The sequence below is a fragment of the Halyomorpha halys genome, unplaced genomic scaffold, assembly GCF_000696795.3.
Source record: "Halyomorpha halys isolate HHAL.00 unplaced genomic scaffold, Hhal_1.1 Scaffold780.1, whole genome shotgun sequence".
In the NCBI taxonomy this organism is placed as follows: Eukaryota; Metazoa; Arthropoda; class Insecta; order Hemiptera; family Pentatomidae; genus Halyomorpha; species Halyomorpha halys.
This window is the reverse complement of record NW_027111767.1, coordinates 52,582-65,938: the sequence shown is the minus strand read 5'-3', so window position 1 is coordinate 65,938 and position 13,357 is coordinate 52,582. Positions and strand designations below refer to the sequence as shown.

General features: G+C 31.6%; 1 protein-coding gene and 1 long non-coding RNA gene across 4 annotated transcripts in view; one reads left to right on the top strand and one right to left on the bottom strand.

The window, feature by feature from the left end:
* Positions 1–13,357, top strand: part of LOC106686122 (lutropin-choriogonadotropic hormone receptor) — a 514,005-nt gene that overhangs the window by 478,223 nt on the left and 22,425 nt on the right. For all 3 annotated transcript variants that reach the window (XM_014429270.3, XM_067049772.1, XM_067049773.1), the window contains one exon: positions 6,717–6,945. In XM_014429270.3, coding sequence (XP_014284756.1) covers positions 6,717–6,945 — 229 coding nt within the window. The remainder of the gene's footprint in view (positions 1–6,716; positions 6,946–13,357) is intronic.
* LOC136796319 (uncharacterized) lies at positions 6,663–11,935 on the bottom strand. The gene is made up of 2 exons (XR_010844024.1): positions 11,862–11,935; positions 6,663–6,933 (listed from the first exon to the last, which is right to left on the bottom strand). It is a non-coding gene; the product is annotated as an uncharacterized lncRNA (long non-coding RNA).

Genomic DNA, 13,357 nt, shown 5'->3' with positions numbered 1-13,357 from the left:
TGACAGAATTATAGTTTTTATTAACCGTATTAAATTATTTCTTATTCTTCGGTAGAAATTTTTTTTTAATAATTTATTTATTGATATTTACAACTGTATACATATATACACATCAAGTAAATTTGCTGTAAGTAATATTATGATATGATAAAAACATGTGAAGGATCTACCTATTCATAGAACCTCAAAAACATTTCTAAAGGAGAAGTTCTTCTTCTTTTCAGACTACTAGGAGGATTATTAGGTATTGAAGGAGAAACCAGGTTAGAAACGAGTTTGTTTGGGAGTTTATTATGGAAGGATTGGTATCTGGTTCTGGCTAAATCGGCAACATAAGGGACATTGAGGTCCTGATGGATGATTTGATTTGTGACAAAGTAAGGAGCATTCAGGATTTTACGAAGAATTTTGGACTGTAAGGATTAGATTCGAGAGGAATTAGATGGTTTAGTGGAGCCCCATAGCTTAACTCCGTATGTCCAAATAGGCCTTATAATAGTCATGTAGATCAGTCTTTTGTAATGGATTGGAAGTTTGGACCGTTTGTCTAGTAAATGTTGTAATAGTCGGAATCGACGAGCAGTTTCCTGTCTTTTCAGTCTTGTATGAGGATTCCATGTCAGTTGTCCAGATTTAGTCCTAAGTAACGGATCTGTTCAACAGGAATGAGTAGGGTATTATTAAAAGATACTGTAGGGCAAGACGAAGGTTTACGACGAAGGGTAAATGTGATTTGGTGGGATTTATTTGAATTATCTATTATATTTTAATCCTCCAGTTTTGGCACCATTCTTCAAGGGTGGTGATGTGGACATGGAGGGATTGGGATACAATGGAAGGATCGTTATTCACTGACAATAGGTATGTGTCATCGGTAGAAGTGGTGAGAATAATGTTAGGATGGGTTGGGAAGTCAGCTGTTAAAACTGTATAAAGGATAGGACCAAGGATACTACCCTGAGGTACACCAGCAGACTGAGGAAACAGGGATGAATAAGCGCTGTTGTGATTTACTTGAAATAACTCGTCTGAGAGATAAGAACGGATAATGAAATAATATGTAGGGGGTAGGAATTTACGGATCGGTGGAAATTTAAAAAAAAAAAAAAAAAAAAGAGGTATGAAGATGTTATTAATTTATATTAGTTAACTGTAAAAATAACTATAAACACTTCATAAACGTATCATTTCATGTATAGTTTATCCTCGATAAAAATCGAAAACAATGTATAAAGAAAAGCAATTTAATTTAGGGTATAATTCGAAACAGCATCCATTATATGGAAAATTATAGCATAATCACTAGAAATTTAATTAAAGTCTTTACATAACTAAATCTAAAAATCATCTATATTCGGTTCAATATTGTTATTTCAAGAAACGGGAAGATATTTTTGAGACGTCATCATGGCCGTTATTTGTACACCTTCTGCCAAAGGAGGGTACACCAACTATAACGAGAAATTAAGTTATGAGAATGATTATAATTAATTGAAAATATCTTTTTTCCATAGAACCATATGGTCGACTTCTCTAACAAAAAAAAAAAACTTCTTTTACCATTACTTAGAAATTTCATTTCGAAATTCTCAAAACTCTGGAAAAAAGGGAAGCAATCAATCACACCTTGTACACCCTGTATATATATGGACGTGAAGGCCGTATGGGTTGGTCCCAGAGCGCTCAGTTCAGAACAATGTGGGCTCGATTCCTTCCTGGAACAGTTTGATTTATTTTTCGATGGTCTCAAAAAATTAACCTAGACATTCCCACCAACTTAAGCTTTTATTCATTTAAATAAAACATTTTATTTCTATTGTACTAAGATTATCTCAGAATATGTTGTGTGAAAACAATTTAGAGAACGTTTCATGTATATATTAAACTTTAGTTTTCACTATCCTGTATGCCCGTCTATGGGATAGGAATTAAACATCTCCGTGTCATAAATATCTTCAGGTTAGGTCACATCTGACTACCTTTCTATAGTTCCCTAATTACTTTTTTCTGGTCAATATTTCTTATTACTTTCTCCCATTTGACGTCCTCATCTCTTTTTAAATTTCATTTATTTATTTTTTTACACAATAATCTAACATCAACTACTTATTTAATCCCTCGACATGCCACATACAAATGTACACCATCCTAAACAATTTCTCTTAATAATTAATACCCTTTTTTGTTTGATTACTTTTAATTCCGGAGGGCTCCTGTACCCACAGGACTGACTCACAGCTACATTGAAACATAAAATAATTCTCTCCCCACAACCAGATTCGAATCCAGGTCCTTGGAGTTATAGAACAGTTGCTTAACAATAAGCCACCACTTCCCACACAAACACACACACACATACATTTTAATTTATCTTTTCCGTGCAACATATTTACTCAATTATATATTTCTTAAAATTAGCAACTCAATAAATATAAATTCTAACAATAATATTCTTGAATTGTAATTCTTTACATCAGATTGTGTAACATTCCTGAAGGAAGGGAAATCTCATTTGATATAAAAAACTGGAAATAATCGTGAATGAAAAAGTCGTGTTATTTTCTCGGTGAAAAGATTCTTAATAATAATTCAGTTTACTCGCAATTCCATGAACTGTCTTTATTTCATAATTTCCTTTTAGTTCCTAGTTGTTTATCCCAGCTTCTATTTCATTATTCTATTCTGAAAACGATCTATTTATAAATGCCGTAACGTTTATATTTCAGAGTGATATACAGATGAATAGACATAATTTCCTTGAAAGCGGTATTTCAATAAAAATTCTATCTAAATGTTTTACCCTGGAGAGAATCGTGATACTGATTTCTTGAAAAAGAGTAAATTGTTAAAGGATGCCCACGCTTAGTTTATACATAAGACGTTGATTTTTATTTGATGAGCGTTATATTGAACATTTCGACAGAAAAATATGATAGTTAAACGTTATATATTTCAAACTCTATGATTCACAATAACCAACATGTATTTTTTTCAAAAATATGGGCCAGAATGAAGGCCCTCAGAAAATGGGAATCAAATATGATAATGAGAATTCATAAAAAAAGGGGCCCTAATGATTTTAATATCTATAGGCCAATTTTCGTCTCCACGGTTGTTTATTAAGTAAAGTCTTTTATAGCCGAGGGAGCTGAGACATCGCCATTAGCAACTATATAAATGTAGCTGCACCACTTCAAATCCGGCCTGAGTGAGTTGACTCTTATTTCATAGTGATCCACCGAAATAAAAACTTGAACACTCCACCATAGTTTGATAGAATAGATTGATTATCTCTAGATTCCCTCCCCTCCTCCATGTGTAAAAAAGACCAGGCAGGGGGTATTAAAAAAATAAGAAAAAGTTTATAAAATTCAATCCTAAAGCATAAACAGTGGACAAGAGTTTCACAAAAGTGGAATAAAAGGCTTTCAGGATGAGTAGTTAAACCCATGACAGTATTTTTGTGAGAACGCAATATAGAAGTTTTGAGTTAGACACAAAATATGGCTTTTTAGGACCTCGAGGCACCCTTTAGATTGATATGGCAGATCTGCCACCTTATTTCAAACTGTTAAATCATCATTCCCAATACACCCAAAAGGCGTAATAAAATGTTATTAGTTCAATATGTTCCCCTATGGGATGAGGTATAAAGCAAGGAATCAGTCTTAGTCCAATGGTCAGTACCATATTCATGGATGAAATCGCAAGATAAGAAAGAAAGGGAGGATCGTTACAGGGAAGTGAAACTAAGGAACTGATATGTATAGAGGTATTAGCAATAATTAATATAAAGACCCCTATAGTCTTTGCCATATCTCTTGTCATACCTGAGCTTGTCATACCTGTGTCGACTATGTTACTGTCAACAAAGGGCACTTCGCTGGTTAATGGTCAGGTAGAAGGGTCCTGAGCAAATCTATTAAAAGTAGGTATTGCCTGCTAGCTTTGTCGGTGGGCAGATCAATTATAAACAATACTTTTCTAAATACATCACCCCCTTTTATGTATTTTCTTGGGCGTGGCTGATGAAAGCCAATGAGGAAATGAGATTCCCAAAAGACAACCTCCCTTTTTTGAAACAAGTGGGGGCAGAAGCAAATAGCAGGGATGGAAGACGAAGACACAGAAGTAACAAGACGGACTAGAGAAGAGCATGGACTTGGAGAAAGTCCTAAGAAGGGCTCTTCAGAAATGGAACTTCCAGCCTGAGATGACACCCACGGTTATGACAACACGAGACCAATGGCGAAGACATCATCACTACATAACTCGACACACACACCACCCTAATCAACAGCTGTAAGTATATATTAGGCAATAAGTAATAATGTAATAATCATAATTTATGGCAACCATTTATTTGAATCATTTTACTAACATAATTGTAAATAAAGACTTACAAATCATTGTAAATAAATACTTAGTTCCTTTACGTAGTTTATTTACACAATACCACCCCTTATTATGTTATATAAATAATGGTAACAACATTTTATAAATAAAAACATATTTAATTGGTAACTGGTAAACACACAACAAGCCTTTGGAAAAGAATCCAATTATAATAATAGTTTTGCAGGACTCAATATAAATTACTTAGTTAACTTATTTTTGGACAATTGCCTTCAGCGATCAGACCCTCGCATCCCGACTAAATCCCGAACAGTACATAGCAGAACATTATTATAACCAATAAAAGTTAATGAACTCTATTTTGAAGTTCTATCCAAGATTTATTTAAAAATTAACATTCTAACATATTCACACGTGCTTTGCTCGTTAATATTTTAAGGCCTCTGAATCTGAAATCATTTATAAGGCTTTATTACTTATTAGGCGCAAGGGTCTTGTCTCTTCGCTTGAAACTAACGATCAATGAATGCATAATTAGGCTTTATGGGGACTGATTTATGGAGCACTTATGTTTAACCATTTGTTGTAATTGACACTTGAGCGCTTTTCATTATTTTAGAATGACATTCAAAAAAATGTTTAAAGGGACTTTTCTTCAGAAGAAGAAAGCCAAAATTTATAAATAGTAAAATTAAAAGAAATGGTTTACGCACTGAACAAAATTTTTTAGGTAGTTTAAAAAACCTTTTTTTTTTCTTACCTCTTGGAGCAAAGAAAAGGGCATATAGATTAAAGCTGTCGCAAAATAAGATATTTAACATAATTATAGCAAAGAAATGGAATGAGCATCAATAAAGCATACTATAAGAAAAAAACTCAGGGTAACCTTAACAGGAAAAAAAAGTCGTTGATGAGTAAAGTATGGTCTTCGATGATTTTAAAATCGATCAGATACACTTGAAAGCTTTTTCTTTCCCAATTTTAACGCTGCTAAGTTCCAATTTAAGATCAAATTTGTGAACTGCGGAATGCAGGATTGGACTGTCTAAACTGACATACTCTTTCTCGCCCGAATAAGCATCACATTTTTGTGCTAGTTCCAGACGTTCCAGTCTTTCTAACTCAATTTAGCCATGTATTTCAATGTTGACAAAAATTACAAATCTTGAAAGTAACTCACAAATTATTTAGTCGCTTACATAAAATGATACATTTTATAAACTTTCGACTAGTGATTTGAGGAAATAAAAATTTCATAATAATCAACTTTCCTTTGAATCTTACAGACGAGGAGAGAGATAATATAATAGGTAGTTTAAATGAGTCATTTTGTTTTTAGATTAGAGAGGGATGCACCAATCCAGCCAATCCCGAATGCATTCTGAAATTCAAAACCTGATCTCTTAACTAGAATTTAGGACCCATAAAATCATAGATATTACAAATCAGATGATTTATTATTATTACTATTAATTAAGATTAATTAATAGAATTAGAACAATTTATAGTTTTGGATATCTTGGCTAATAAAAGCTGCATATTCAAAAAAGATATTTCAATTAGTTATTTTGTGAATAAAATCTGAAGGCAAGGGAAAAAAAAAAATGCAAGTCAAGAAACTTATTTAAGTGAAATTTTGTGCCCTATTTAACAAATTGACTGTCATTCGACTACATAATTTGAGTTTAACTATATAAAAGAGTTCAAAATAATATGTATAATATTATTTCGGATAAAATAATATAAACTGATATTACATGAAAATATATAAACCTCTATAAATAAAATTTTTATTATTGCCGCAAAACAAATTACTAAAAATATTAATATTTAAAATATATATTATTTTTTATACTACAATAAATATAAATTAATTCTAGAAAGAAAAAATATAATAGAATAAAACAAAAGTAAATATAATAATATATAATATCATAACTCCGATATTTACCCCAAAAAACAAAATTAAAGCATCTATACGAAATACAATAATAGAGATCTTACTTTAATAAATTGTATTCATTACATTTTTTTACGATGAATTGAGATTTTTTTAAAATACATAAATGCTTTCACAGCTTACCTTTAATTACATTCCGGGTGTAAGAAATCAAGATCTGTTTCTTTGTTATTTCTAACTACACTCTTTATCCTGTTCTATCTCAACACTTTATTTCCATGAGCCAATTATATACCTACAGGTGAAGATTTTGTTCATTTGACGTTATAGTCCTTATTAAAAGTCTCTATATCTTTTATCACCATGTGATAGGCTTTCTAAACTACTTTATTAATAATAGGTACCATTTTATATTCTTTAGTTGATCTTTATTAATACATGTTGTTTTGCCTGCTTGCAGGTAATGGTTGTAGGATCGCAGGTTTCCTCACAGTATTCTCCAGCGAACTGTCCATCTTGACTTTAACGGTGATAACCTGCGAGCGGTGGTATACAATCACCTATGCCATCCACATGAACAAGAGGCTAAAGCTGTCCACAGCAATGAAGATCATGGCTGCAGGCTGGCTCTACGCCATACTGATGGCAGCGCTTCCTCTAGTAGGGGTCAGTGGCTACTTCAAAACAAGGTAAATTTATTTACTATTATAATTGAGATTGTCTAATTAGTATGATAATGATGAACTAAAAAGGAACTTATGAGTCTGAAAATTCGGTAGGTAAAACGAATTTGATATACGGTGATATAAAAATTAAAATAAAATCTTTACTACCATAACCCAGGGAGGTTCAGGAGTTCATTTCTTTGCAAGCAGTTTGAGGTATTCAAGGAGATGATTTGGTCAAGATCAAGCTCAACCACCAGATATTTCTCCATTTGAGGGTACACACATTGTAGAGGTTGGGTAGGCTCTAGGAGAAATCACGACAACAGTAACAGAATAAATAGTTATTTGCCTCAGGCAGATCCCAAGCCAGGTCCCGCAAGTTAGTAGAATAGACCCTTTACTCACTGAGCTACCGAACCTCCGAAAGGTAGATATATTGTTAATATTGTAATCCTAAATTTATTAGTAAATATAGAAGGCATATGTCCATATGTTCATATACCCTGTTTTGTCTTTTTTCCGCTAGATTGTGTGCTTGTACCTAGTGTGAGTGTAATGTAATGAGTTTTGTGAGTAATAAAAATCCTTGTCTCTCGAATAGTTTTATTTATTAACCAACATATATATATATATTACTTACAAATGATATATATATCTAGCTTTATTTTATGTCATTTTAATTTGCTGGTATCACAGATTCTTGTTTGTTTGTTTTTTAAACTTGTGTACGATGGATGTTGGGAAATCGAGTTGCTCTTTGTATCAAGGGAGCTGATGGATTTATTGAATCAATTTTCCTGTTTTCAATGTTTGCAAGAGAGATTTACTCTTATCTCCCATGTATCAATATATACATTTAGTGACCGTAGAACTATCATAAACGATATTAAAAAAAACCTGTACCACAACCCGAAGAGGGTCTTGGATTCAGTATTTAGTAAGGAAATATTCTTTCCGGACCAACAGTTGTGCAAGTATGTTCGTTTGAACATGATCAACTATCAGCTTATACCGAATAAAGGGTACTCACTTTAGAGAGGCTGATCAGGAGAGCCTCTCAAACCCACAGGGTCTACATAGGGCTGATAAAATCGAACTTAAACTCGGACCCGGTGGCTATGAGTACAGTGTCTTCGCTGAGCTACCCCGCTCCTCATAGCTCATAATATATGTTTCGTAATATGCATTGCAATCAGATTATCTTTGATTGAGGCTACAATATTGTTTTAAAAAATAATATTCATAATATAAAACATAAATATATAGGTGAATCAGTATTTAATAATGCTTTCATATAAGTAATATATCTCGTCTACAGTAGGAAACTGGAAAATAGAACATCTTTAATTTTTCTTTATTGCATTATTGACTTTTTTTTTGTAGATTTTCTATTTTTTATTTTTTTATCTACACAACTAAACCTTAAACAGAAGTGAGGTAGAGATTAATCGAGGGTTTTCGAAAAATATTTATTATTTATTTATTTAATATGGTTTACAACTGTACAAATAATAAATACAATAAATAAATATATAAAGTGTATGTTTCATATACACTTGAAAATCTTGGGAAGGAACCACCTATTGGTGGTACTTCAAACACTAATTTAAATTAGAAGGTCAAGTGGCCATCTTCTTTTCAGACGCCTCGGAGGATTATCAGGGATTGTTAAGGATGAAATATTAAGAATTAATTGGTTAGGATGGGAAGTTATGAGCATTTGTCAAATTGTTGTAGCAATCGGAATCTACGAGCAGTTTCTTGTCGTTTCAGTCTGGTGTGTGGATTCCAAATAAGTCTCTTGTCAAGATGGAGTCCTAAGTATCGAATCTGTTCAACAGGCGTTAGTGGAGTATTTAGAAAGGATAGTGTAGGACGGGGGGTTAGAGGTTTACGACGGAGAGTAAAGGTGATCTGGTGGGATTTGTCAGGATTTATTTTGAATCTCCAGTTTTGACACCATTCTTCAATAGATGTTATGTGTGTCCGTAGTGTTTGTGATGCATTAGTTGGGTCGTTGTTTACAAACAGTATACATGTGTCATCTTCGTACGTTGTTAGGACTGTGTCAGGGTGGGTTGGGATGTCAGCTGTATAAACCGTATAAGAATAGGACCTAAGATACTACCTTGAGGAGCACCGGCGGACTGAGAAAAGAGAGATGAGTAGGCTAGGTTATGATTTACTTTAAAGGTTCTATCAGAGAGGTAGGAGCGGATTATAAGGAAATATGTAGGTGGTAGGAATTGACGAAGTTTATAGAGCAGACCTGGATGCCAAACTCGATCAAAAGCTTGTTCATCAAATAATATTAAAATTTATTAATAATTTTAGGTCTTGAAGAACGTCTTGTTCTTTAAAAAAATAGCTGAAGTAAGATTAAGGATATAATGATTTAATGTTAATTAAAAAAATGCACCCAAATCTCCAATTATAAATTATTTAAAGCCCATGGCACTGAATTTATTATTTCAGTTACATATTAAAAATTATTTCTTTAGCAAATGTATTCTATATATGTAGATATTTAAAGAGTATAACTTATCTCTAGATAGATTTTATAATCATAAATTCATTGTTGCATTACTTTGATAATTCCATAATTACAATTTTCAAATGTCCTATATTTCTATCTTCCAACAAAAAAAAATAAATAAAAAAATAAGACATCCAACAACAGTTTCTGGAAAGAGTTATTATATAGATGCGGTGTATTGTAAATAAACCTTATATTTAAGTACATTACAATTGGTATAAACTAGGATTCGGGATGTTGCCACCAATTCAACCATATTATACCGAGTTTCTTATGCGCTATTTTCCTTAATTTTACAACATTTATTATAATTATATATGGTCCTAGTCCACTAAAAAATATATATTTTTTAATTTTTTGTTATAACTACACAAGGTTCCGAAACGAGACTTGCTCACCAATATTCGGAAGGCAGTGATAGGAAATTTATACCCTCAGTTTTCAGGAAGCATTAATCCATCCCCTCTATAATTTACAAATGGTGCTGAATCTCGTTTGTTATCAAATGGCTTGCTCGCAACATATGTCATGATAACGGCGGCGAAGCAGCAATTAGTAGTCCGCTCGGGGAAGATTTAAATGATAAAATAACTCCTCTCAAAAGCTATTTTTGTGTTGTGATTTGTTGTTAAATAGTTGGTTCAAGATAAATATTTATGACATTTGAAATTTTTAGCTATGAAAATATGAAAGTAATAAAACTAAGATTTGAAAATTATAAAAAAATTGTTGAGGCAGTTCTCTTCCTTTTAGCAAGTTTTAATTTTTAACACCGTGATTGCAGTCTAGTTTTAGGAATAATTTTTAATCAGTAACTAAATATTCTGTCCATTTCACCACAAATGTTACGGTATTGTATATCGCAAATTTTGACTTATCTTTAGTTATATATTTATCGTTCATATTTGCCTACGCTCAGCGGAGTTAAAGGGGGAAAAATAACAATAATGGTAAAAGAAAAAAAAAACAATAAAGAATAAATTTCTCCTTAGGCACCACGTTATTTTTTACTTGGAAATAACGAAAACCCCGAAACAATATAACTAAAATATACCCCTATATTAACAATTATCGAATTATGACCATTGGCGAATACCTTTACATGTTGATGACAGAAAACCTAGGGATGTTACCATCTACCTGTAGAATTATCATAATATTAAGTGAACATAAACAAAAAAAACATAAGTAAATTAACAAGTTGAAAGCAGTGTACATGCATAAGAAAGAACAGCAGAACTATATGTAAAAAAGTTTAATAAGAAGAAGAAATATATGTACACAGAATGAAAAAGGAAAAAAAATAATTCTTATCAATTAATAAAACAACGAAAACTTATAGGTTGACTTAACCTTAAATTAAATGCTTAACCTTATCAACTAAATTTACATTATTATATAAAATAGTATGAAAGCGAATATAAAATAAAAGAATAAAATTTAGTTCGAACCGCACGTAGTCTTTGGCTGTACTCCTGGCAGAGCACAAGGTTGTCCGATATTTCCTTTCCGGTCACCATCTCACCTTTCCCAGAAGTATAAAAATGACACCTGCCACAACTCTCCTATCCAGGACTTGCTGAAGAAACGTTGCCACGCACTCCACTATATCCTCACTTCTAGTGTTAATGATTTTAGGAGTAATTGGTGCTTGACTTGATCATAATGATTATTGATTTCTGTGGAGGACATAAATACATCTAGACCTTAATAAAATCCTCAGATAAATTCATCAACTGATTTCCTGATGTTATATCAAAATGAACAGAGCATTGATATAACTAATTAGATCTTGTAAATGAAAAGGTATTCTTTCTTGTTTTAATTGTTTATTAATAAACAATAATAACGTTTCGGGATTGTCACCCCATCTTCAGGTATCTACTACAAATTCATACCATGCATTCAACACTTCACTCAATTTATCATAATTTCTTTTTTAAAAAATTTAAAACAATTAATAAATAACACCTATTTAAAACTACATTTTGTTTTCTCCTTATTAGATTTATATTGCTAATAATATTGATGTCACCAATATAAAACTGTCAATAATTAAAAAAACAAACATATTCAAAATAAGCAGATATGAAAAACCTTCCTGAAACCAGGTTATCTTTATTATTGATAAGAAATAGATTATAACCCAAGGCAATACTCTCCTACCTCTGTTTCACAAAAGATGACTAATGTATTAACAATATTGTTTAAAAAAAATTGTTTATTCATTAATATTTTTAACTGATATTTTATTATCTATATTTTTATTTTTATAAAAGGTTGTAATCCTCCTTTGATTAGGTTCTTTTTATTATATTGCTTCAGTACTTGCTATATATTGCTATATATATGTATTGTCTATCTATGATTTGGGTCTATCACAATTCGGAACTTGGCATACCTTCGGGATGGTTTCATTTCATGTTTCCTTCTGACCTTCTGAGTCCTTGGGTCCCAAATAAGATTACATTGGACATAGCCATATGGTATTAACTTATTGTCAGAAATATTATTATTTTATTTATTTAGTTGACAGTGGCAGAGAGTATGCAAATATGATTTCTTTTAACTGTTGTATGAATGTTTCTTGATTCATTTTGAAGAATCTTAGTAAAGCTTACTAATAACTCTTTTGGAATCTAATTAATTTTAGAGGTTTATCTTGGATTAGTCTATGGTTTATCTAAAGGATAAGGGAGCAATTTAAGCGGTCCCGCTCAAGACGAATATAAATTGAAATTGTCAGTACTTGAAATAACGTCTTTGTCTCATTCAACTATAAAATTTAAAGAAGAATTCTATTAAAATTAAAATTGGTCTTGTGATAAGTATTCGATATGAAAAAGCAAATAGTAAATCGTGATCGAAATTTCAAAATCTCCGAACTGAACTAAGATAATACGTGATAAAAACAAAATATAATAAGTGCATTAAACTTCAAAATCCACTGAAAACGTTACTCTAGAAAAATAAATTAGTTTTCAGGGTTGCGATATATTTTCTTGTCACTAAACCCACTTTTCCACCAAATTTTTTCTTTCTGTTATTGAAAAATGGTTCTTATGCTCTCTATGAATCAAATCCACATTAAGCCCGAGTGATTTGTACGATTCATATCTCTGATTGAGAGCCGGTTTAAAAAGACATTTGTCACCTTGCCCTTCCGTTTCTCAAATGAAATTTACTAAGGACTGTATCCAATATTCAATCACTCAGTCCATTAGTCGTGAATTGGATTGAAACATAATTTTCATCCTATAATGTTATATTATTAACAATTTTTATTTACCATTAGATAATTTAATAACGAAAGGATAATAATATTAATATTATAAGGATAATAATATACGACCCTACCCTAATATACATACCCTAGGTAACCTAATTAAAATTTCGTGAATATAAAAGAGCCCTCTGTGGTTGAAACGATGTGTATATTGAAACAGCTGGTATAAAAATCTGATTTCATTCTTCTTTAAGATGCGAGATTCAACGATATTGGTATAACATTAACTACACTGTGAATTTCCAAGATTTTTATAATTTACGATGTTACTTTAAAGAATTGAATCCGTCTCTCTTTTTTTAGTTGAATCCACAACATGATGTAGATCGGTTCAACGAAGGATAAATAGGGTTCTTATAAGGGTGATTTTAAAATATAGATCAATTTTTAGGTTCACGTTATGAACGAAAATTCATCTCTATAAATCCATAAATTAAAATTCTGAATATTTATGGGTTAAACCCACTTTTTCAGCTATACCTACAACTACGCTAAACTTTAACGCTAAATCTCTGATTAATCCCGTATTACGAAATTACAAATCATTGAATATTAAATTACCTTCCAATTATTGATTTTAATTATAATTTCTTTAGCGCACTTGCTCAGCC